This window comes from Colias croceus, chromosome 1, assembly GCF_905220415.1.
Source record: "Colias croceus chromosome 1, ilColCroc2.1".
NCBI classification, from domain to species: domain Eukaryota; kingdom Metazoa; phylum Arthropoda; class Insecta; order Lepidoptera; family Pieridae; genus Colias; species Colias croceus.
In genome coordinates, this window is record NC_059537.1 from 10922323 (window position 1) to 10949627 (window position 27305).

Genomic DNA, 27305 nt, shown 5'->3' on the forward strand with positions numbered 1-27305 from the left:
ACAAATTACCATTCCTTATTCACGGTTTCTCTATTCGCGGCATATTTACGGAACCTATTACCCGCGACTAAAGAACTTTTACTGTATTTTCAATGTACCGAATAATTGACCCTTCTACAGGTTTATTATATGTAATAACTATTAATAGATTGCATAATAATTATTATCAAATTGCAATTTTTTTTAAATTAGGTATGTACCTATGTAGTTACTTACTTTTGAAATTTATTATGACGTATTTATTGAAGTGAAACTTCTTTAACGGGGTTGGAAAAAAAATTTAGTGTAACATTTTTCCGTTACGCGTGACATTTTTCCGTTACGCGCCATCTTTTTCTTATCCCTACCACGCGTGATTCAACGTATTTCTGTAAAATTGAATATAGTAAATTATTTTTTGAAAAATAAGGTCATAAAGAAGTTTCACTTCTAACGTGTGTACCTACACCATTACACGCACACATTTTTTGAAGTGAAACTTCTTTATCGGAGTTGGAAAAAAATTAATTAGTGTAACATTTTTTCGTTATGCGTGACATTTTTCCGTTACGCGCCATCTTTTTCTTATCCCAACCACGCGTGATTCGACGTATTTCTGTAAAGTTACATATAGTAAATTATTATTTGAAAAATAAGGTCATAAAGAAGTTTTACTTCTTTACTAGCCTTACTAGCGCCCCATATAAATAAAAAATGTGTGTGTGTACTAGTGGTAGAGTATACTGTATTATGTATAATTATTAATTATATAATTCTGAAATGATACTCAGTGTAGATTACATATTTAATTTGTTCACACTGGTGAATTAATGGTTAACTGTGTAAACCTTTGAAATAAATTTATGTTTCGATTTAAATACTTTTATATGCCTTAGTGAAAATGCTTTATAAAAAAATTAATGTGTAAGAATAATAGGTAAATAATAAGCACGCAAATTGAAAATAGACTTTAATATAAAAATTTCATTCAATAAATACGTCTTATACATTTTGAATTGTTAAACACTTCATAAAAACATATCAATCACGGTTAAATCGTTTTCATAATATTAAAATAGAATATTACATCTTAATAAAAAACGATAAAATGGACGTGTAGTTGCGAGTGATAAAATTAATCTAACATAATATAAAAGTGTTACGATACACAAATTAAATACACGATAATCAGTAACATAAAGGTAAGGGTAGATACAATATGGCACAGAGGAACTTTAAGCGTAGCGCAAGTGTTCATTTATCCTTAGGCTTCTTTTCTTTCTTACGCGGAGGAGGCACGGGTGCTTCACCGCTAGACGCGGCGTCTTTCTTCACCACCTTTTTGACCACCTTTTTCTTAGGTGCTTCTGTCTCTGGTTTTTCGGACACTGATGATTCAATTTGCGAGGCAGTGGTCGGTTTCGCTTTAGGCTTGACTCCGATTTGGGAGAGTGACACGGCGCCTACCGGTGGCGTGGGGACGTCGGGTTTGCGGACGTCGAGTCGCTCGGGCTGGGCTTGCAGCTGCGGGGAGGCGAGGCCGGCGGGCGGCGAGGGGGACGTGACCGTGGGCGTGCGCAGCTCGCTGGCGATGATGGACTGCGCGAGCGACGCGGCGTCCTCCAGCTCGCTGTCCGGAGTGGGCAAGGGGTCGGCCACGCTGGGCGGGCTCAGCTGCAATTTCCCCGCCGGCTTACGACGCTCCTCCACTATACAACCAATTTATTCCCGCCTTTATTTCTCTCTTTCGGTTAGACTTGGCGTTAGTATGGCGGTCACATTAGAGAGCAAGCTCGGTTAGGGCCTGGAACAAGTCGAGGGAAAACATAGCCACGTGTTAATACGGTTGCAAGCGGATTAGTTAGTCAGATTTGAGTTCAGCGGATAGATAGCTCACGTACAAGGAAATTATTATCATAATATAATAAATGGTAAATTTACAGTCATTAAACAGCTTCTCATTTTTTATAAAAGTTTTGAGTTCTATCAATAATCTCCTTGTACCTCATGATAAATGGGAAGCGAAAAATCAAAACGAAGAAGTGTTATTAAGAAAGATAGAACATAGAAATTTGATTTAGCACAACGTCATCTCATTCTTGTTTTGATAAATCTTGTAATACCTTACGATTATTTTGATGTAAAAATAAGTGTTATCCCGAAATTAGAATCGTTGGACGATGACATTGACCGCACCTACATATTGCATTCACTTGGACGCTACCCAACATCTGCCAATTGTACGTAGATATTTAAAGTTATTTCAGGGACGCATGAATTTATATTTAATGACGTTTTAATGAAATCAGTGGAGCAAATATTTAAAGCTACAGATGTTTCAATGATTTAATGAAAATGTAATGGAATCGTAATGTTGCGTTGTGTCCAAGTGCCATTGTTATCATTACCTGTATCAAAGCCGCGTCTCTTGGGCTGCCTCCTCGAGAGCTGGGTGAAATACAACGAAATTTTGAAACGTATGCTCAGTAAAGTAACATAAAAACCAAAGAAAAAAAACACAAAACGGCACAAAAGAAAACTTGACATCGTTCCACGGAACAATTCTATACAATATCCGTGAAACGAAAACAAAAAAATATTAGTTAAGAATATGAAAACTGCAAAATTAACTCGGTGAGATTTGAATGCAAAGCCGTTCGACAAGCCGATGACGGCACGATGTAAGCGCTTTTACTCACATTTAGCAGCAGTGACACTAGGTATTTCTTCTTGAGATGGAGTGTTGGCTAAAGGAGGACTGTCGGAAGCAGGAGCATCCGTTTTGACGGGAGTTTTATCCTGCTTTGGTTCAGAAGGCGCGGAAATAGATTCCGGCTTCGGTGTTTCGGAAGGAGGGGCTACTGGTTTTTTGATATCAGCGTCTGGAACTGAAGGTTCTTGCACCTCGAGACTCGGAGTTTCAGTTGGAATGGAGGCAATAGGATTTATGGCTTCAATTTTCGGGACATCTGCTTCTGGTGTTGGTATGGATTCATGCACAACACTAGGAATTGATTCAGTTTCTGATGCAGGCTTTGACTCGGGAGCTTTTTTTAAACATTCCACTTTAGATGAATCGCTGGGTTCTTGCGCTGGTTTCGGTTCATGCACAACACTGGGAATTGATTCGGATTCTGGCGTAGGTTTTGCTTCGGTAGCTTCTGCTGCACATGCCACTTTAGATGCATCGCTAGGTTCTTGTGCAGGTTTGGATTCATGCACAACAGTAGGAATTGATTCGGATTCTGGTGCAGGCTTTGATTCGGGGGCGACCACTGCACATTCCACTTTAGATGATTCGCTGGCTTCTTGTGATGGTTTGGATTCATGCACATCGCTGATAACAGTTGGAACAATATCTTCTTGGGGTGCAGCAACTGGTGATTCTAATGCCAATTCTGGAGATTTAACAGAAACAGCTTCAATTAACTGTGGCGGAGATGATTCAATGGGATTTTCTGCTACAGGCTCAGCAGCATGCACATCGACAGGTTTTTCTGAAACTGAATCGGTTTTGGGTATGTCATTCTCATGCATTTGTTCAACTTCGTGCGCGTCCTTGGTTTCAGAAGATGCGGGTTCTAGAGGTTGTTTTTCATGCAATACAGGGGACGAAACCGGAATGGCACTTGTTTCGGCTACATCTTCCTTAGATGCTACCGATTCAAGGGTAGTTTCTCCTTTAGAAGTTTCAGACGGAATAGCATCGAGGGACTGACAAATTTCAGCGGCTACCACTGTCTCATTAGGCGCCGTAGAAGTTTCAGTCTTTGTGTCAGCTTCTGCAATAGAAGCGTCGGGCGCTATCTGAGGAATAGTTATTGTACTAGATGTGTCACTCATTTTACCTGCTGCGTTAATTGCTTCTCTCGCTGGAACTGGTATATCAGGGATGTCGGAAAGTGTTGCTTCAGCTACTTTTTCTGCTAACTCTTCAGCAACTTCTTTAGCGGGTTCCTCTGATACTGGAGGAGATTCTTTAGGGGGTGATGGCTGCTTAGGTGGCGAGGAGGGTCCTTCGTTTAATGTTTGGGATATTTTAGCCCAAATATTAGCGAAGGAGTCGGCGCCCATATAATCGATGTTGCCTGACTCCCAACCCTGGCGTCTGGCGAGCTCATCTATTGCTTCCCTTTGTAGAGGTGTGCCAGGTTGGACTCGTGCTAAATTTCCAGCTACGCCAGTCTGAAAGTACGGAAATGAGAATTAATTTAAACTGATAACAGTATATAATCGTCACGCTGAAAAATAATACAAATGAAATTAATATTTTGTTAATAGAAGTAACTAACTACTTGATTCGTGAGCATGCAAATTAATATTGAAAGCAGGCAGTGGCATTATCTAGGAGCAGTTTTATGTATTTCATACATATGGAAAATCAAGAAGATTTCTTTATATTTTGATGCTAGAAAACAATACTTAAAAAAACATTTAAAAAATTACATACCATTAAAGTTTCTACAAATTTTGAAAAATCTCACTTACTTCATCCTCCTCTTCTGATAAAAACCCATTTTCCAGAGATTCCACTGCGTTATTGTTTTCTTCAAAGCTTTCAGGTGGGGGAGAAGGTGACCTTAAAGTTATTTGATGAGTACAAATTTTTCTTCCACGTGAATCGATGGTTGCTCTGTGTCTCAAGTAAAACCCATCGTAGGGATGCCTGGGTGTGACATCATCATATATTTCGTCTACGTATATTACATCACCATTTATTCCCTCATTGTATTTATGTTTGCCACGTTTCATACAAGGCTTTTCATAATCCATGTGAATACAATAAGCATGTTTGGATTTATTTTGATTAATAGGATACGCTGGAGGCTTTTGAATTTCAACTTTATTATAACTGTATGTATTGTGTTCATGTTTAAAGTGATTATTTTGAGGCTCTTCAATACTAAAAATGTTATGGTCTTTATGATCTTCTTCATAATGATGGTCATGATGCTCATGGTGGTTATGGTGATCATGATGGTCGAATGATGTTTGGTTATCAATCCATGGTGCATGATCTGAAAAATGTTCCCGACTATCGTTGTGTTCATAATAATTATGTTCATTTGTATCTGAATTATTTTGTGCGTGTGAAATGAAATTATTGTTTGAGTGCGCAACTACCGAAATGGGTTCATAAGCAACATGTGATGATATATTATTATCCCAAATATGTTTGTTTTCATTATGGTTGTGTTCATAGTGATTGTATTGATTTGTATCTGGATTATTTTGTGTGTATGAAGTGAATTGATTATGTGAATATGCATCTGCCGAAATGTTTTCTTGAGGTAAATGTGATGGTATGCTATCCCAAATGTGTTTATTCTGATAATGGTTATGTTCATAGTGATTTGTATCCGGATTATTTTGTGCGTATGTAATGAATTGATTATGTGAATACGCATCTGCTGAAACGTGTTGTTGAGGTACATGTTGTATGTCATTCCAAATTTGTTTGTTTATTATTTCTCCCCTTTCTTGGGGGTCATTCTTACTGGGCAAAATGAATCCACTGTACAAATCCCAAGGATCATAAAATTCGTTTTTGTCTAGTGGTTGTTCGCTTTGCTCTTGTTCCACGAATTGTTTATCAGGATGATGCCAAGGAAATTCGGACGTGGAATCCAGTGTAGGCTGATACGTTGGTTGATCTAGTCTTTGTTCAAAATAGTCATGGGGTTGCTCACCGACAGTTTCACTATCAAAATGACCCTCTGGCGATGGTTCTTCAAAGTGGGCCTATTAATTAAAGGTACAAAACACATCGGTAGCATGCATATTCTTGAAAGAAGCTTCACGCACAAGTAGCAGTGCAAAAAGCTTAAGTCAAGCTAAGATTAGTAAATTTGCAAAAACTTACCGTTACATAAACATACAAGTAAAATTATTGAAAATTAATTATTTAAAAACTGTACATTCGACATATTGTAAATAGTTACAGTAGCAATGATAAAATATGTTTACTTGTATGTTTATAAAACGGTGATTTTTCGCCAAAATACCAACACCATCTAATACAAGCCAAATCTAAGTCGTTAAACCGTGCAAAAGCAAACAAATATGTACATTGTACGTATACAAAACGTTAGAAAATGTTAGTATTTTGGAGAAACATCTCAAATGCGCAAAGAAAAAACTCAAAGAAGTGCTATTGGGCTATACAAGCATAAGGAAAAAGTTCAAAAAAATCTAATTGCAAAATAGGCCAGAAGTATAGGTAGATAGAAAATAATCGAATTGTATTCTATAACTATGTTTAAACCTCACCTCTTCACAAATTTCCAATTGAGTATGCTTGGAAAACATATTGACTATTCAGTTTAACGGACTAAACGCAAATGAATCATAAAGAGATGTTATGGATCACGACCGACGGATTGCGGTATGTGATCAAGAAATTGCGGTTATACATTGTATATATATATATATATATATATATATATTGACATCGGATTATATTACATTGTGGTAACTGATACTAAATCTGTAACTCTATCTATGTATCGTTTTATTGGAAATTGTGTCATGATATCGTATACATCATCTCGTGTAGGAAAAAAGAACGAATCTATTTTTAGCCTGCATCAATCATTCTAATGTTTCTTAGAATATCTAATTGATATTCGAGTAGTATATCAATTTTATTTTCTCCACACACAGTCACCATATTGTGCGTCTTTTTAACTACCAGCAAAATGTCGAAATAAAAATACCTTAATAAATTTGTTTCTAACTCCTACACATTTTGAAAACAAAAGTTATCTAGTTATTTCATAGACAAAAATTCTCACTTACCATAGACACATCAAGTTGCGTGTGAACTTGGGAAGTGAACAAGTCCCACCATAGTTGCAGGAATCCTTTCAAATGCTCTGGCGCGTCTACGCTTTGAGATTCAAAGTTATAGTTTTGCAGCCAAGGCTTGGCTGGACCGATGAAGTGGATAATTTTCAAGTTTTGCCCGTATCTGGAAAATAATTATGCCTTTAAAGTGTTTTTACTATTACTCGATGACGTTATATTTAAACTAGGAAAACTTAGGGTGAAGTGTATTCACAGACTTCCGGAAAATTACCTATCACGGAGATGTTCGTGATACATAAACATTTGATTTATTTACTCTTATCTATCACATCAAGAAAAACTATTTAACAGGTATGGAGCAAGCAATAAAAATTTATAATGCGAGCTCGAGAAAAATCAATTGCCCGTTACTTTGTTTTTATTTGTATTAATAGTTTAATGACCATATTCGAATAAATTAGAAAATTATTGCTTCACAAAAAAATCCATATCTATTAATTTCAATTGAATTTAAATAAACATTTTACTCGTAAAATAGAAAAACTGTCAACCATTTCACGAAACCATTGACGATATTAAAAAACCAGTTGCTTATCTCCAATGGAAATCACATTTATGAGGTTAATGTGAAAAGGTGCAACCACCGTGATAGACGGACCGAGTTTTATGTAGTTCAAACAATATGCATGTGCATTTTTACACAATTCAAGTGATGAAAGAAGTTGACACAATATAAAGATTATCAGCTGATGCTTTTTATGTGTATCGGTAATGTGGAAATCGAATCAGTAGGTCTGGAGATGAAATTACCTCTGTAGTCGAAAATTGACGTAGGTAGGTATAAAGATTTTTATCGTCGTAAATCTGTATTTTAGTATTTACCCAATAGATACTTTTAAACATTGATAAAAAGGCATCTTATTTTTAAATGTACGGCAATAGACTTTGCAACAAAAGAAAAGGTAAGTAGCCAAGTATCGCAATAATATTATGGTAAACCATAATTACCTATTTTATATAAAATAGAAAAATTATAACTAAATGATGATCTTCAAGTACGCTAATATTCCATAAGCTAGACAGAGCAAGTTATCCCACATAATATGCCCTAGAATGTACGGGTACTTACTGTTTCAAAGCAGGCAAGTACGAGTAGAAAGCGGCTGAGGTCACATTGTAGAGGAAAGGTAGGCGTTTGTTATTATCCGTAGACCAGCTAGAGAAAAACGAGTTGAGCAGCCCTTGGTCACCTCCTGGAAAATATGATATTTAACCTATTAGAGAATTAACAATTAAATTACCTACATTGATTCAGATGAGTAATCTGATATATTTTCATTATTATTAAAAAATCGTATTTCAATCCAACCCAAGAACAAAATATTACTGAAGAAGAAGGTATCTACCCAATAATAAAGAAATACCAATATCATTTCAATGAGAATAAAGTCAATAGGTAACTTTCAGTACCATCAAAGCTACCGCGCTCCTGCGCGAATGTGATCAGTCTACTGAAGGTGTCTGCGGAGGGCTGGAAGACAAACACTCCGGAGTTGAAGCAGTCTGGCCAGCCGACATCTGGGGCGGCAGACAGTTCCTCCCTTTCGAAGAGTTCATCACAGTTTTGGACCACCTGTCAAGTGATAGCAAAACTATGTAAAGATGTACCTGTCATACCCAGGAGAATATGAAAAAATATATAGGCGTTTTCCTATTCTTCAAAGATCGAAACTGTACAGTCAAATGCTCTCCTAGGTTTCCTAATCTAAAAATGTTTCAATGATCAATCATTATTATGATTATGATGCTCATAAAATAGTACAGGAATTAAAAGCAAAAATGTGGTTTTTAGTATGTACATTTTATACCTACATTTCGCGATTCCGAAAATAATTTAGTAACTAAATATTTTCTTTAAAATGAAAAGGAATAATTAATTTTAGCAAAAATGTATTTATCATTAAGATCTTAAGCAGGTGCATGTCTTTCACATGGGACAGTTCTTAAAATTAGGCCAACATCTCTTTGTAGGTGACAAATATCAAATGGAGATGGAAAAATAAAAAAAAACACATGTTTTATTACGATTGATTAAATAAAACTAGGTACTACCTAAATTCCTTCTTCCTTAATTTTGCAAAGATATCGTATCAAATCTAATAATAGAACATGCAAAATTAATTATTTTGCACGTACGAATCATCTCAAATATTCATGGCAGAGCTCGATACACGTGATACCTCCTCAAAATATTTATCGATTATACTTTTATCGTAACTTCAGTTGACATAATAACCCGCGATAAAAACTGAGTACCTTGCTCAATGGATCACCAGACGCTATCACCATTATTTAATATTCAACAGTACATTATTCAATCATTGTTTAATCATATTATAGCGGTTATGAAGCATCAATAAAAACGTTTAAAAGGCGACGATATGTAAGGCACTTTTATTAGTAGCTAGGGAAAATAGTGGGAAAAGTATATTATGAATTTGGCACACGTCCAAAATAGTTAGAAAAAAATATTCGGGCCGGGGCTATTCGTCGCATCTCGTGTTACTGCTGCCATCCACATCCGTTAACATTGACTTTCTTATCGTGTAAACAATTACAATGGAAATAGATTTTATGACTTTAGTACTGCTGTCGATCCAGTATTAATTGCCATTGCTAATGCTCGGTCTAATGTTCGGTAAATCAAGCAAAATCAATATTTGGTAAACATGTTCTTGCACCTTTGGTTAATACTTCAAAATAAATTAATATCATCTAAACATCGATTGACTTAGCTTATGTTATCATACAAGATAAAAGATAATTAGGTTCGCCATAAACCGCAAAATATGATCAAATTTAATATCATTTTACTCGATGATAAGAATGATGACAGGTGAGACACATTAATAAAAAATAAACACTATGTTAAATAGCGATTGTTTACAGGTAATTATTTCTATATCTCTATACTTAAATAATTTATTAGTGAGGTCTAAATATAGATAAAGTTTTGTGAATCGCTAACCACACACATAAGTTTATCTTTATTGCACTTTGATACTCGTCTTCATAAATGTTGTGCATAACACACAAACAAACTTTATAAACAATTTCAGTTGAATAACTCGAAACACATTTACCTATAATATAACTTTCATCGCTTTTAATTGTTATTACAATATTCACACCCTTTTTTCCCTAATCCTGAAAAATCTAAGATTAAAGCAATTTTAGCAATAAATTAATTGGTGCGAAATCTAGTTTTATCCCTCTCACACTAGCCACGCTGGGTTTAATCGCCCTACAATTTAAACCTTGGTTAATAATAAGTGGAACTAATTATGGTACACATATTGCCAAAAGTAAAAAACTTTTTTTTCTGGATTAGTAACCTAGAATAACTTTTTAAATGGGTGATATGAGAAATCGTGTCCGAGCTCTCAACATTAAACAATATTTCTACCTTACAATTTTCATAACTTACCAAAATATCAGCATCGAGGAACACACATCTATCGTACTGCGTTAAGTTCCAGCAATGGATCTTTGTAAAGGTGATTCCCAGTTCTGGTCGCTGCAAGAGTGCCAAATGTGTTGCATCTTGCGAGTCCAACACATCAACTGTGATGACCTCGGCAAATATTGCGCGAAGACGGTCCCTGCGGGTAGTTGGGAAAAACGTTTCCTGACATATTTGGTTGTAGACAATTTTAATTATTTTTAATGATCCCAGTGCTTTTATAGATGTGTCCCAGTCATTTTAGAATTGTTTTTAATGAGAATTTAAAATTGTAAACAGCTGGTATGGTCAAGGTCACACTCGTTGATTATAAAATGCATAACAAGTAAAAACTATACTTTAAAGCTAATTAACAGTATTAGACAGTATGTAAGTATATCAAATATTAATTATCTAAAACATTACGTCTTGTTTACTATTTGGGATCAGCATCAGCTTCCCAGTGATGTAATATACTTTATGGCACCTCGAAGACGTAATACCTACTCTTGAGATATTTTTGATACCTATATCTTATGTATGATTGAATGGAATAATTTATGGTAAAATATATTTAATTTATTTCAAATACAAGGTAATAAAGTATATTGTATAATAATTATTGTAGATAGTAAATTAATTTTCGTATCTCTCGATAAAGAAGAGCTTATGTAGGTACACTATAGTAGCAGATCATACACATCTGTGTCCTTTCGGATAAGTCAGTTGCATTAAGTAACAAACAATAAATTTTTATATTAATTAATCCGAAATGTTATTTTTTTACTTGTGTGATATTTTTTCCCAATATTTTGCTTCAGATCATCGTAAAATATATTGAAAGTAAGTTTGATTTTATCTAAATATTAAAAAGCGCTCTGTTAAATATATCCTTAATTCCATAACGACATCAATACATAATTTAATACGGTCAAATGATCCGCTTGTATAAATAGAAGAACATACATACAGTACTTAGATCTATCTTGCAATTAGTTTTGTATTGCATATGTACCTCATAGCATCAGTCACGGACGGTGTGATGAGAATCACGGCCGGATAAGTGGAGCCGACGCGTCGCAAAGAATGCGCCAGAACCAAGGCTCCCAGACCGTAGGAGTCGTTTGTGGCCAGTGTTACCCATGCTCGGTCTGAAACAAATCCTCAATAAGTTCCCACTCGCAAAAACTTAACGCTCTTTTATAGGGCAATAATGCTATTTGTGTGTCCTTCAGTGTATTATCCTTCGAATTATGCAGGAGTAATCCAATAAACTATACAAGCTGCGTAGGAATACGTACAAGGGAAGAATTTATTGAGATAGTCTGCTCGACCTAAACGGGTTTAAGGATAAAAGCAACAAAATGGGAATATTGAATTACAATGTATGTTCAGACCTGACTGTGGTATACATATTTTCACATTATTATTTCATAGACGAATGACGAAAACCACTCAAGTATCATATGCATTCAAGATGCAAATGTTATACTAACAGTACCAAATGCCATTAGTCACGCAAAATAATCATCATTATTATATCCGAACACCCATGTATAAGCTAATTCTAACTGCCAACGACGTAAATATCGAAAATATAGTATCACTGCCTGGAATAAACATAAATCTGGATTTTAATGTAGCGCCTGTTGTTGGTTCCTCATTAGATGCTTAAGGAAGTGCGCAGTTTGCTCCTCCTGGTGACGTGGTCATAGATCCCACTGGTACTAAATATATTGGCACGTGTGTAGCTAATTTACTATCTTGGCGCTACTTGCGCGTGCGGCGTATTTTCTTTTAACATTTTACTGTATGAAACATTTTTTGCAACTGGGTCATGTATTAATATAGTAGGATGGTTTTAATTTTTTTGTTATTGTTATTTTTTCTAAGAACAAGGAATGATAATTTAATTTAAAGAAAATTTACTTATTTCGTTTAGTAGTTGTAGAAATGTAATCTTTAAATGTTATTTTAGTTCGACATTTCTTATGGTATCCAGGATTTAAGACATATTATTCTTATAGCAACGATGAACATTTTATTTTAAATACTTATGTAAGTATACTTCTTTGTTGTTCTTTTATTAATTTGAAAAAGTTGATGTTTTTTATCTGATGGCCGCAGATCGTACGTAACGTTACGAGGGTGACTGCATACATAATTAAATTAAACTATAATGACTGATGAATCTGTTCAGGCATCTAGAAGTGGTGTAGTAAACGCTCTGGAAGCAAAACAAATATTTTATGCAGTGGAGCTACTATTATAGTTATTATTCTGTGGCAGTGGCAGCAGTAGTGCAAAAGTAATTTTAAATTTTATTTGCAAGAAATATCAAACTGAGCCCAGTTACTGAAAAAGATTCTGTCAAAGACCAGCTGTTATGTGTGGGTGTGTAAAAATGATAAGCATCCAATTCACCGAAGCGTCTCCAGTGAAAAATAAAGAACTATGCACATTGCATATCTTCTGAATTATTCACGTGAATGTCTCGGTGCGGTGTGCGTGGGCCTTTACATGGCTGCTCCTTGTAGACAAGAGCACATTCTGTCCGCGTTCTATTCCAAAATAGCGCGACAGAAATAAAATCCAAAATAAAAATACTGGATGGCGTCAGTTATTCCGTGGCCATGTTATGCGCATGCGTGTGCATCATACAAGATACATAATAGGCAATTAACGTCATTGTACGTAATCTCGAATTTCCTTCCGCTCATGATTAAAGGTTCAGCACTTAATAACTTTCTATGTTGAATTTGTACATAATTCAAATTCAAGCAGTATTCATATAAATTTTACCATTTCTTTCATTAATTCTGGTTCTGTTTAAAAATTTATAACTATATGAAATATTTTAGCTATATTATTTGGCTTTTAGGTTTTTTTTTCTTCGCAATATTTTCTTAATGTATTAAAATTTAGATCGTCCATATCTAACCAGATATATATTTATTTCAAAAAAATCGGAGATAAAATCTTTGATGATATTTGCATTTAAATCGTAGATATTAAAAGATTATCTACTTACTGATAACAAAATTATATTCGTGAGACTTCCCAAACAAAATATGTTCTGTGAAAAAAATGCCATTTATAAAAGTGTGAACTTGAACCCATAAACACGACATCGGTCAATAATTTGAAACACCATTTCTCTTCTTGGAAAAGATTTAATCGCCGTACAGAATAATCAATATTATGTTATTTGAGTATGTTCGCTGGAATGGACTGCATATTTTTATCATACTGATTCAAGGATATAGCAACATTATAGCATTCATAAAATATTTATACCAGGATGTTGTTTCAATTACAGCAGCGATGTCTGGTGATCTTTAAATAGATGTAGGTATGGTATAACGAAACCCCAATAAGGCACTTAAGAGTAAAGACGAAGGATCAGATGCTCGGGACATGGGAGCAATGTCCCTGTGGTTTCTATTTAGGTGCGGCTGCCGGCCGGTCCGACAGGACTTAAACAAGCAAAACGCCGAACTCAATAAATTAATAACATCATACAGTTGCTACCTATTCACTAGGTCCTAGATATACTTGTATATGTCGTGGTCATATCGTAGATTTGATCATTTCATGATAATATGAGTGGCCATTTCGCGAAATGGTCGCATATCGTGAAATGGCCAATTTAGTTTGGCCACATCATGATGTGGTTTGGGCAGATCAATGATAAGAAATCGTTTCACGATATGGCCAATTAACGCACGGTTTTTTCATGAAATGATCAAAATTATTTGATCATATCGTAAAATAGTTACATTAATCGTTGGTAGAGGCGCTGCAAGCTCTGTGTTTAGGTATGTGATAAGATGGCGGCCGCTGGCGAAAATTAAATTATTCGCAGTTAAAAACTTCATAATTCGTTTAATAACAATATTATGAAGATAGTCATAGCAAAGAATTTACGACGAAGAGGTACGAGTACTATGGAAAATGTGGATATCTTATATGTATTTAAGAAAAAATGCGACTTAAATAAAATAATTTAAGAAACTACTACTATATTATTATAATTGTTTGTTTTTTAAAAAGCGATCCGCTTCTGGCACTCGCCGGCCGCTGCCGCGGCACGCTCGCTTTGCTCGCTCGGCTCGTGCGTTGTTTATCAAAGTCTAACCTAACCTAACCTAACTGTTTTCTATTGCAAAAACGATTCGCTTCTGGCATTCGCCGGCCGCTGCCGCGGCACTAACTTAAATGACATTAAACAAGTTTTAAGAATATAGTTATTCTGAAATTTTTTAATATTTCATGGACTCTTTATATTTTATACGATCTGGCCAAATGTGGATGACCTAATCGTGAAACGTTGACGATTTAACGATCTGATCAAACTATGTTGGCCATTTCACGATATGCGACCATTTCGTGAAATGGCCACTCATATCATGAAATGATCAAATCTACGATATGACCACGACATATATTTAACTTTGGCAGCGTCATTATGTGGTCATATTCTAATTAGAAGAAATTAACCGATCTCTAATAATACGCAGTCTTACTAGACAATCATTTTAGGGAGATTAGGTACCCAACATCTTCAGTTTTTTTAGATACCTATGCATTTCAATTTTACAAAGTAGCTAAATTGATTTTGATTTGCAAAATACTTAGATCATTAGGTACTTAATGATCTAAGGCAAAATATCATTAAATTCGGGATCTTACAAAATATGTTATGTACAACTGACTTTTAAATTAATCAAAATTCAATATTGAACCCGAGTCTTAATAAATCAATCTGGGGTCAATATTCAAAGCATAGCAAATTCGACATTGAACATGAGTGGAATAGAGAAAAGCGTGGTCAAATCATTGCAATTAAAATGATTGATAAGAAAATTAGAGTTGTATAACATAATAAAGGCATTTACAAGTTGATAGCAATAGTGTTTACAATCGTGAAGAATAATCTGATAACACATACGTATTTAGCTCGGGAGTGCGCGACTTGAGTAATTCATAATTTTTAGTACGTTTATAGATATGGGATTCAGATATGCTTCATACCTATATTATTTGTACAAAACAAGTACTTACGTAGCTGTTGTTTATTTTGTTAAACAACACATCGCATAGAACATGTATGAAATAAAATCAAGAATCATGTTAGACTAATAGTCCATCTATCAGAAAATAAATTATTTTAAATTTACCCTAGCAAAATATTTAATCATTAGACATATTTATTACAACAGAAGAATATACACAATACAGTGTTCTGGCAATTTAATACAAAGTGACTGTGATAGGTACGTGTTGAGTGAAGAGTCTAATAGAGATCATTTTATAAACTAAATAAAACGCAAGGTTGAGATGGTCGATGATTAATGACATACATTTTTAAAGTAAACAATTTTGGCATTTAATTATGATTTCAAATTTTTGATTTAAATCTACTTTCTTACTTGTTATATATAGCACAATTTATAGAATTAATTTGAACCTAAGTACCTACAACGTAAATTTAAGGAATCATTTAAAAATAGCCCACTAAAAATACTTATGATTTTTAGGAACCCCAAGAGTAATTTTGCCGGGTATAACAATTGCATAACAAAGAAGATAGACTTGACCTTTAGAAGATACCCAGAATAACAAGTTATACTCATATAGATCGAATTCCGTATATTTATATAAAAAACGATTCCTATTTTAAATACCTCATTAATTTTTGTCTACCCTTGTATTCATGATTTTTTTTTACAATCAAATGTTAATTGGATGAAAGTATTAACAATTCAAATAATTCGATGCCAAATCCAGATTATAGAAGCAATACTATTAATTAATATTCGTTATTTGATTATGCAAATAAAAAAAAAACATTTCACTGCAAACTTACTTGACATTTTGTGGCCGGGTGTAGTCTCGTATGTGACAGTTCTAGTCACCTCTGGATAATAACGAACTACACGCGCTCTTCGCGCAGCAAATGCAAGCAATGTGCTCAACTAACCAACCGCGACCTCTCCAAGTCCCTGTGATACCGCACGCGTACTCGTACACAGTGCACACACATACATAATACGTATATAAGTTTAAACATTCGTTTTATAACAAATCAATACATAAAAATATTTAATTGAAAAGCTTATCAGAAGCAATATAATTTGAGAAGCAGAAGCGAAAATAAAATATACGTAATATATTTTCATAGTATTTTTTACACAAGCAATTTTGTTTAGTATGGCAGCATCGTTACCAGCTGTTCATTGCGATCGATAGATGTCGGTGGGTGTCGCTTTATTTTCGATGTACCTAGCATAACGGTATCCGTAGTAAAATAAGTCGCTGTCTTATCGGTAGGTCTTCGTTCTTCAAGCTTAAATTAAAATACGTAATGATAAAAATATAAATTAATAGCAGTTACAATGACTGTTAATAACATATTGTGTTATTTACCAGAAAATACAGTTTGTCGGTATCGTCATTTTTATTTTGGTATTTCGAAAATTATTAATATTTAATCCAAAATGTCATAGTCCGAAAACAGTGTTGTGTTTGTTTGCGGTGTTTCGGTGGTAACGATGGCTAACTCCCCGACAAGTATTGAGACGCAAATAGACAGTTTCTTAGAACAATTCAAACGAAGTGCTTCCAAAGCCATGGAAGAACGTATGGAATGGCCTGATGGTCCATCGCCTAGCGCAGTCGTCAAATCACGCAGTAGCTGTTTTGCTTTAGATTCTGCTTCTGGTGAGTTAAAATAGCCATCCTTGCATGTGTTAAACGTAGATACAAAAACTTTAGCACTTAGCAGAAATAAAAAAAAAAATGTAATCTTAAAAAACTGTAAGCAACACATAATGCATTAGGTGTCTAACTGACGTAATAATATTTTCTACCGGTAATCTACAAGCGATGAATAAAGTACATAATTTTATCATATTTTATTACGAACTTACTTACTTTCAAAAGTATCGTCAATAACATTTCCTGCTATTTTATAAGATGTTGCAAATAAAAAAGAAATACGAAAAACAAAATATGTACCTACCTTAAATTTGATGTAGGTACATTGTAGGTACCATTTCTACCGTTTGCACTGTTGTGGCTTGAACGTAAATAGTAAATACGCGCCAAAAAGTACCTAGGTACCTAATTGAATTTGACAGATTCTCACTTGATGATATTGACATACCTATTATTCTATAAAAAATATTTATATCAACATATCCGTATCCGAATTCAAAAAGATTTTATTATTTCCTTTAATATTGACTCGGATTTGAGATACATTTTTTCGAATCAATGTGGTTCCAAGACTTCCAAGGCATTTAAAAATGTACCTACCTGGTTTTGTATATATACTTACTCTTAGGTATTACATTCATGTATATATTTAGTTGGTAAATCTGTTCTGATGGAAGTTGAATGTTCGCTTTGGTTCCACGTCGGTGCGGACCCTTCATACGGCGCAACGCTTTTTAATTATGTAGGTACTTATATTTAAAAAAAAACGAAATAAAAATCGTCTACACTGCAAAATACACCTACCTCGTACTCGCACTTAGGTACCTAAATATTATCAACTTTATGAAATGCGGACGGGATATCCTGTCCTTTAGATCCTGTCACAATTTTTGTTTATTTAGTTTAAGTTTTAAATATTTGCTACCTACCTACCTACCTAGATACTTCATGCAAAAAAGAATTACTCGTCTTTCTACCTATTTAAAGGCGATAGAACACTGAACATTATACCTAGCTTACATTTGTACGTATACAGCTTATATTCCTACCTAAAAAAAATGTTGTTTTTAAGTTTTTTTTTTTTTCATTAATTTTATTATGGCCTTGGTCAGGCCGATTTCTTTTATCTGTTAAATTTATAATAATATTTAATACAATTTTATTAAGATACTAGCTTCCGCCCGCGACTCCGTCCGCGTGGATGTCGGTCATCGCGTGGATGGTTATTTCTCCATTTTGAGTACCTCTGTCAATAACATCTTATAAATATCTATTGGACCCAATTCCCAAATACGGCTAGGCCTATAATAATACGCAACGTGTGTTCGCGGTTCTACGGAACAACGTCTATGGATAAAACTGAAAAATTAAGATTAATTTTTTTCTACGTATTTTTCCAGGATAAAAAGTATCCTATTTTACGCCCAGGATAATAAGGTATAATTATACCAAGTTTCATCGAAATCGAACCGCTAGTTTTCACGTGATGCCTTCACATACAGACAGACAGACAGACAGACAGACAGACAGACAGACAGACAAAAATTTTTTTAATCACATAGGTATTTGGGTTTGGTATCGATCCAGTAACACCCCCTGCTATTTATTTTTTCAATATTTTCAATGTACAGAATTGACCCTTCTACAGATTTATTATCTATATGTATAGATTAGGTATGTATTTTATTTTATCCGCTTTATTTTGATGTCAGTATAAATTTGTACGATCCTGTAACCTGTAAAATATTATAGGTATTGATTTTTTTAAATAGGTATGTACCTATTGTTAATAATTGTTATCTTGTTATCATGCAACTTTATGATTGAAACGTTTATTAAATCGGTTTTTGCATAATGCATGAATATTAATTCACTATTTGTATTTTATGTACATCTAATTCAGTAAGTAATCAAAATTATATTTCATTGCTCGCAAGCCAAATTTAAATTGCCGCACGTGCAGTTCGTAGGACGGCGCGGCGTCGATACGGAAATGTAATGCCTAGCTCCGCCTAGCGGCCGCGCACTGTACTAATGACGTGTTCTACGGCGTCCTCCGATTTTATTCACGGAAAGTGTATCGCCATATTGCTTCCGTGAATTCAGTGAAATATTTGTACATTTCTCTCCAATTATGACTGTAATATCAAAATGAAGTGATAAAAAACAATCCACAGTCGATTGTTAATAAGTGGGATACGGTTTTACGTTTCTCACGCGTTGATTTGAAGTGAAATAGGTAAGTTTTGTTCTTCCTTTGCTATGACTATATGGCCCAATATTCCACGGGAGTTCGATCCGCTATGCGATAATGAAACTTAAAAAACGCGATTAAGGTTAATAATTGCACGGTTTTTGTTATGTTTATTTACATGAATTTGAAAAGTTATCGCGGTTTTCTTGAAAGAATCTTGGGTTTATTAAAACATGGAGCCTCGAAGCGGTCGGGGCGGGTTAAGCCGTGTCGCTCGATGGCCAATGTGCATACACGTATGTAAGTAGATACATGTGAAATGACATGAACGTTGGTTGTAGAGTAGCGTCGGCGTTACGATGTCTTTTGAGAAGATGGAAGTTGTAAATCCGGCTGAAAAAGAAGCGAGTGAAGTCCTGCATTCTCTTTTATCTGTGGAACGTCGGAGTGTGGACAGCAAAGAGGCCATAATTGTATCTATACCGTCGGACCAGAACGGCGGAGGCGAATACGGCGAGAGCGCCCAATGGCACACACCAGTCATGGGACAGCATTCTGTGTTTGAGCTTGGTGGCTCACAGAATATGCAACAGCATAATTACAATGGTCACCAGGAACAGGTATGGCATTGTAACAAATAAATAATAATTAATAAATTATTATTGATTGTTTATTGATACAAAATAACTTAGTTTTGGCTTGATGTGAAGAGCGCATTGATTTACTTTAATACATACAATATTATATTTTGTATACAAATATCAGTATGTTGTTTATGTTATAGGTTTTATGGCAAGGGCATACAATACAAGTTGAGAATGGCGATGCCAATATGCAAGGGATGCAAACTCAGTACAGCTTGGAATTTGAAACAAATGTTGAAGGCCAAGAAATGGATGTCGACACAAAACCCAAAATGGAAAAGAAAGCTATTGTAAAGAGAAAGAAAAAAGTAGCAGAGTCGGACAGTGATGAAGAAGTTCTGGGCAACACATTGGAAGACAATCCTGAACAGGTACATTTTATTTATGAATATATTTACTGATTTTTCTAATAATACTGGCCAACACAATTTCAATTTAAGAAATAAGTATATAAATTTATCAGGCATTATAAAACTTCATGATATTGAATTCTTCATAATTAATGCTTTACAGTAATACAAGAGTACCTAGCTAGCTATAGATTTCTGGAATGAAAAACAATTATGTCTAAGATTCGAGATACCAATCTAAATCTATCTAGTGTCTACCAAAAGGCAATTGATATAGATTAAAATACTTTTGAATTGTCATTTGATAATGTTGTTTATTTTTATTTATGTTTATTAAATTACTTACTATGATACAAACACTTATTATTAACAGATTTAACAGCATCAAGTGTGTTGTAATCTACTTTAGTGGCTTCTTAGTCAAGATCAAATGCATTTCTATAGATTTGTTGTGTAAAAGTTGTATTGTTGTTATGAGATGCTAGTTCAACCACAGAATTAGATTTTTTAATCCACAGAACTGTTATGCAAGTTTTCTGTTAATGATGAACATAAATTTTGGAAGAATGACATCTATATAGTACTTATTTTAAATTTCAGGTAAAAGAGAGGCTAAGAAGGGGCTGTGATTGTAAGGATAATTGCTACCGAGGTTTGAATCCTGAGGCAGTCTACCGTCACCGTTTGAATATTGCTGAATTAACCAAGAGTGAACATGACATGTACTTGATGGGAATCACTATGGCCAGCTTGGCAAATCCAGCAGAAACCTCACGCCATAAAGTAAGAAGGAGATTAAGGGCATGCTATGTCTACCAGGGGAGAAAAGTTTGTTTAGAAGCTTTCTTGTACTTGGAAAATGTTACTCATTACCAGTTGAAACGCATCCGACAGCATGTTATGACACATGGCGTCGCCCCTCGCATACACGGTAATGTTGGCAAGAAACCCTACAATACATTCACATTGGATATTTATAAACATGCAACTAACTTCCTAAAAGAATATCTAAAACAACATGCCAGTTCACCCAAAGATGTACAACCATCAGGTGAGAGTGGCAAGAAAGGTAGTAAGACTGTTATAATACAAGGTGACTCCAGAAAGCATTTGTTTGAAGCATATAAGGAATATGGAGAAATATTAGAACCTGGAGTGAAGCTTATGGGTTATTCAACATTTAGAGCGTTCATGAAAGACCAGTTCCCACATGTTAAGTTTGCAACTAAAAAGCAGGAATTATCCAAGGATGTGGTACCTTTCCGTAGTGGTAAATGTATGTCATATGACAAAAATAAGGATCCCGTGAGAATACAACAGGAGAAAGAGAAGGCCGAGGCCAAGAAGGCAGCTATTGAACAGAAGAAGAAAGAAGAACATGAAAGGGAACAACACCAAGCGCAACAACAGGCCCAGCAACAGCAACAACAACAACAGGTGCAACAACAGCAGCAACAACAACAACAGCAACAAGTTCAGCAGGTGCAAGTACAACACCAACAGATGCAGAACCAGCCCCATGTGGTTATACACCAGCAACAGCCTCAACAACAGCAGACGATGCAACAGCAGATGTTGGTGCCCCAAGTGAGCCAGCACCAGCAAGTGCTCACGCAGCAAGTTGGTGGGGTGCAGCAAGTTGCCCAGCAACATTTGCAACCTCTCGGTGTGTCGGAAGACAACGGGCAGCCTGTGGAAATGGCCCAACAAGTGATACCGCTGGCTGTAGTACAACAACCTCAACAAGCGTACATAGTGACTCCAGTGTCCCATTTCCAAACGCGAGTACAAGGCGCATGGTACAGACATTGACAAAACCCTTTACTATGTTTGGAGTCAACTAACGGGGAACACAAAAGCACATACTTATAACAAACGAAAACTAACGTGCTTGCTCTGTTCCAAATACGTTTACTTACTCGTAACTTTGGCAATAAGTTAGCAAAGATATTTAGACACCTTTTCAGTATTGATTGAAAACGGATTATACAATTTTATATAAGGATAATATTAATCATATTTACACTATCAAATTAGCAGTAGCTATGAATGTAGTTTATTTTATTATGATTTTGTGTGATTGTGAAGAGTGGGCAGGTGAGGTCTGTAAAATATTTTATGATACATTTTAATAATTTTTATTGTATTAGCACATATTATAATAATGCAGCTAGATGAAAGGGGTTCATGTAAAGTTTACATGAACCCCTTTCATTATAATTTAAACATTATTAATTGCGTTAATTTTATTCTTCATGTATGTTGTCTAGACATTTCAAATACTGGTATGTTTTTGTTGGTGTTGGTTTAAAAAAGAAAACACGCATTTTAAAGAAATTGTATATGGACACCTTTTTATAATAATTATGGAATCACTCGTAATTAAGACTGAAGTTGTAAATTATGATGAGAATACTGATTTTTTTTATATTTTAAAGTAATAATTTATAGAAAGTACAGCAATGTGCAATTTCATGATAAGAATATATTACTTGCCCATTCTTCTCAATTTTCAATATGGAGTGCTCATTGCGTTTTTAAGTCTTTTGTTGACTAATATGTATCTAATCAAGTTTTAATTGAATATTGTTTTATAATTACGTCGCTCATCACAACACGTTAAGTTCAGTTACAAATGAAAGCAGTGCCTTCATAGAACTCTGAAGTAATTCATAGATATGGTTCGACTTATAGTTTAAAGTGTCTAGGGTTATTACAACTAGTGATGTGGTGGTTTTGAAACTATTCTTTGCCATAACAAATATTTAAATACATATCACGTAAAAAAATACAAAGGTTTGCATCTATTCAGGAAAAATAAACCTTAAAACTTTTGTATAAGTTCTCACTTATACAACACTATTGCCAATTTTGGTGAAAAAATTTTGGTGGATATGAAACACTTAAGTACAAAATATTGCAGTTTCTTGTTTCATCTCTATAAGTTAATTCACAAGGACTGATTAATTTGTAACCGCTTATTGTAACATATAAAAATTTAAAATTTCGTTGGAAAGTTTTATTTCATTTATGATGATGTATATTTTGTGTAAAAAAAATCATAAATACAGTAGCTCTGAACTTGTTATAAAAAAAATAAAATTAATTTTATGCTTTGATAAAATATAGATTATAGATTGATTCATCGAAACTTTCTTATGACTGCTTTAGTATATTATTATAAAAATGACTCCAGTAGCAATTTTCCCTTAATATTTTATGTCTGAAAATGTTTAATTATTATTAAAGCATATAATATTCCTTTTTTATATTAAAACAAGTTCAGATACTGTCAATGTACCTATATTTTTTAAATAATGAATCAAATTTAATTGAAAAACAGTTTTATTTGTAATCTCTTGTATTTCGATCTAAGGTAATTTGTAACTAAGTATAAGGATATAACCGTTCAGTAATAACTTGTAGAAAGTACAGAAATGTGCCTAGAAAATATGCTTATTCGTATATTTTTATAGTGCGGAGATTTGTAAGATTCGGAGCCGTCGTTATTGTATTCGTTTTGTTTTTTAGATAATAACTAATGTGCTGCCAGATTGGAAGTATATGGTACAGTAAAATGTTTTACCTACTAAACACACAAAGTAATATATGTTTAGTAGGTAAAACATTTTACTGTATTGCAATTTTTAATACAAAGATTGTAATCGTGGGTCATAATGTGGTCTGAACCCAAAGTCAGTTAAACAAGCAATTAACGCGACGTGCTCCGAATCGTAGTATACACCTAGAATATTCGGCGTAATGTTCCAAATTTTTTAAACGTAGGAAGACATGATGTGATAGAAAATAAACTTTTTTACGCTACTACAATATCTTTCATTTGAGCTTTAACGGTGGCGATCAGATTAAATTGACTTTTATTGAATCAATCACAACGTCGTGAAACGAAATAATTTGCAAGCGTTGGTGATTGTTGTAAATTGGGGTTCAGGACGACGAAGGTCTGAGCCGAGCTGGATCGCACCCACGCCTTCCTGACGCGGTGCCGCGTTACCGGATCGTCGGGGGTGTGCGTTTGTTGCACTCGCACTTGCCTCATTGCTCGGACCGCAGTACTTCATTAAATCTCCGCGCCAATTTGTAAACAAAACTCATTGTTTCGTCCTCAATCGGACAGTGTGACGATGGATACTTGAGTCGGCGCGCGCGTTGTCAACTTTCCGCCCTGTGACCTCTGACGAATATGAAGTTTTGGAAGTGCTGTTCTAAGCGCAAACTCCGCAAACATGGTATGTTAGTATAATCAAATAAATACCACTAATTTTTGTTTTCCTAAAAACGAAAACACTTTATAAAAGCCTGTTTCAATTCCATTTGCTTATTAGTAACTATTCGGTTCAAGTTATCCATGTAGGTACGAAATCTATAATATAGAATAACATTAGACTTTCTTTCGTAAGTACTACAATAGGAACCATTTTTATTTTTCATTCAATATCTTATTCGGTAAAAGAGCCATTGGTTACCGCTCCCATCTCATGTAATTCTACACTGCCTACGCTATAATAATAATGCAATCTCGTACCTACGCAAAATAAAATTCCTAGACAAAATTAAATGTGAACAGGATTATATTATTGAAATTGATCTATAATGCCATACTTGATACGACATGTGATAAAAAATAATAACTATGAGTCTATTCTCAAGATTTCGTATAGATTCAATTCATGTATTCATCCTCAAATGAAACAAGATGCTGACCTTGTCGATAAAAAATAAAATGACGGTATGTTTCGTTACACATGATACGTTGTATCGATTATAGTTATAGTTTTAATGCGAACATTTCATTCTGTGTTACTTTATTAGACGAATTTACCTAATGTAGGTACCTATGTAATTATTTTGCCACTTTGTTCCACATAAATAATGACGATAGCTGCGAGTGCTAAATTACTTTGTTTTCGTGATAAACTTTCAACTGTAGTTAAGCCCATTTAAGTCACTTATGAAGCTGGGGAGAAAGAACAATGAAGCGTCAATTGGCGAAGTTTAATATTAATATATCCTTTGTTATTTAACTTTATGGATCAGCTCGTTTAAACGTAAACCACTACCTATACTAATTACTGAATACTGACCTACGTCAGTTTAGGATAGAACGACGTCGATTAGTATCAATTATTATTGTCCTATTTGAAATAGCAAACTAAATTTGCTTATGATTTAGCCGAAGAGCGCCGTTTTATAATCTGAATTGAAAATCAATAATATGCTTGGATTTTATGTATAACTCAATAAAATAACTAAGAGGACACGTAAATATTTTTAAAATTTTAGCGGTGGTTTAATTAAATGTAATATTTATTACTTAGCTATACAAGGTATTGTATTGATGCCAATAGAATTGCTCACTGGTCAATTGTTATGCCAATAGCAGCCTGACCACCGGCTTTTGTTTGCTAAATAATTTTCCTGTATGTAGGTATGTTCCCCATTGTCTACTTTCCCCTAATAATCATTGAAATATTAAGTACCTATGTGAGTAGTGGGCCCTAAGTGAAAATTTAAAACTGGGATTATTAGTATACCTATCAATCGACTAATTTAATAAATCTATTTACATATAATAAATCTGTAGAAGGGTCAATTCTGTACATTGAAAATATTGAAAAAATAACTAGCAGGGGGTGTTACTGGATCGATACCAAACCCAAATATGTGATTAAAAAAATTTTTGTCTGTCTGTCTGTCTGTCTGTATGTGAAGACATCACGTGAAAACTACCGGTTCGATTTCGATGAAACTTGGTATAATTATACCTTATTATCCTGGGCGTAAAATAGGATGCTTTTTATCCTGGAAAAATACGTAGAAAAAAAAATAATCTCAATTTTTCAGTTATCCATAGACGTTGTTCTGTAGTAGGTACCGCGAACACACGTTGCGTATTATTATAGACCTAGCCGTATTTGGGTCCAATAGATATTTATAAGATGTCATTGTCCGAGTTACTCAAAATGGAGAAATAAACCATCCACGCAAAGACCGACATCCGCGCGGACGGAGTCGCGGGCGGAAGCTAGTAATTTAATAAAGTAAAAACATGAACTTTAATAAATTGTTATCCATAAACAGCGTATTCTCAAAAAAATTTAATTCACAAATTGCTTAACAAATCATAACGTTCTATAAATTATATAGATATTATCTACAGTTGACCCACCATTACTATGGTTACGCTAGCTCAGTATTATAACATTTTCTATAACGGCCAACTTATTTGGCCTCAAGGTAACTGCGGCTATTATCCCCAAAGGATCGGCTATCGAACGCCACTGAATTTTATAGACTAACAATCGCTTTGGATTCGCACAGGAAAAGACACGACCATTTCCAAGTACATATATAAAACAATAGATGAGTTATATACATATATAAAACAATATTGAGAGTTAAGGAAGATAGTTTTATATAGACGCAGTGGGTATCATTGTTTTAACAGTAGGTATTGTTGCCATCTTGATTATTAGAATTTGTTATTTATATTTTGTTGTCTGCGAATTTAGATTTTTATTGCTATCTGTAATTCTGTACTATAAAATTCCATAATAAGTATAATGTATCTAATCAACGCAATCACCATTTATTTATACTATTTAATTAATAATATTCTCGGTAATTAGTTTGTGAATGTATTGGCAATCAAATGGCTAATATTATGAGCTTCAAATGGATAAATTTTAACAGTGTGTATAGGTACCTAATTAGTTGGTGAATGTATTGGCAATCAAACGGCTAACATGAGCTTCAAATGGATACATTTTAACAGTGTTTTTTTTCTACCTAGGATCTGAAATTACGCCCACCCACTGAGTTCTAGTTACAATTGCACATAACTAAAATGTAATATAAAACGGAGCGGATAGAACGCATCCTAATGGAAACTAAATAGGTATTAGGTACAGAGGTGTTTGCGTTTATGGTTATAAATAGTGCAGTGAAGCCAAACAAAACATTACAAAAACTCACGAGAACTCTAACTATAGAGAATATGGCCAGATTTTACATTGCCTTCATGAAGTTGCTTTTTATTCAACTGCAAAATTTGTACATTCTTTTTAGGGTTCCGTACACAAAGGGTA

At 34.4% G+C, this 27305-nt stretch overlaps 3 protein-coding genes across 24 annotated transcripts in view; 2 read left to right on the forward strand and 1 right to left on the reverse strand.

The window, feature by feature from the left end:
* Nucleotides 1-936: 936 nt before the first annotated feature.
* On the reverse strand, nucleotides 937-16314 carry LOC123691296 (fibrous sheath CABYR-binding protein). 15 transcript variants are annotated; one of them, XR_006751389.1, is made up of 11 exons: nucleotides 16158-16314; nucleotides 11304-11439; nucleotides 10274-10448; nucleotides 8257-8419; nucleotides 7916-8039; nucleotides 6778-6949; nucleotides 4468-5721; nucleotides 3828-4164; nucleotides 2388-2427; nucleotides 2103-2210; nucleotides 1563-1688 (listed from the first exon to the last, which is right to left on the reverse strand). XR_006751389.1 is itself a non-coding variant. In XM_045635671.1 (10 exons), exons 1-10 carry the CDS (start codon nucleotides 16162-16164, stop codon nucleotides 1234-1236), a joined length of 3300 nt encoding a protein of 1099 aa, XP_045491627.1. In that variant the 5' UTR covers nucleotides 16165-16314; the 3' UTR covers nucleotides 937-1233. The 15 variants fall into 15 exon arrangements, 13 of the variants coding, with proteins under 13 accessions (XP_045491627.1, XP_045491621.1, XP_045491618.1 ...); XR_006751375.1 differs by having other exon boundaries at nucleotides 2679-4164; XM_045635671.1 differs by lacking the exons at nucleotides 2103-2210; nucleotides 2388-2427 and having other exon boundaries at nucleotides 937-1688; nucleotides 2679-4164; nucleotides 4468-4997; nucleotides 5670-5721.
* Nucleotides 16315-16583: 269 nt separating this feature from the next.
* The window catches only part of LOC123691416 (guanine nucleotide exchange factor DBS-like), a 73773-nt gene continuing 63051 nt past the window's right edge, over nucleotides 16584-27305 (forward strand). For 5 of the 7 annotated variants that reach the window (XR_006751397.1, XR_006751399.1, XM_045635799.1 and 2 more), the window contains exon 1: nucleotides 16584-17011. Coding sequence is in view for 5 of the 7 variants with exons in the window: in XM_045635799.1 (XP_045491755.1) it covers nucleotides 16843-17011 (169 nt within the window). In the remaining 2 variants the exon portion in view is untranslated. Of the gene's footprint in view, nucleotides 17012-24348; nucleotides 24447-27305 lie in introns of those variants that run through there. The other 2 variants (XM_045635863.1, XM_045635856.1) reach the window with 2 other exon arrangements.
* On the forward strand, nucleotides 19053-24021 carry LOC123691645. Of its 2 annotated transcripts, none has more exons than XM_045636149.1 (4): nucleotides 19053-19247; nucleotides 19544-19822; nucleotides 19987-20217; nucleotides 20797-24021. In XM_045636149.1, the coding sequence occupies exons 2-4, from the start codon at nucleotides 19562-19564 to the stop codon at nucleotides 22006-22008; spliced, it is 1704 nt and encodes a 567-aa protein (XP_045492105.1). In that variant the 5' UTR covers nucleotides 19053-19247; nucleotides 19544-19561; the 3' UTR covers nucleotides 22009-24021. The 2 variants fall into 2 exon arrangements, with proteins under 2 accessions (XP_045492105.1, XP_045492112.1); XM_045636156.1 differs by having other exon boundaries at nucleotides 19549-19822.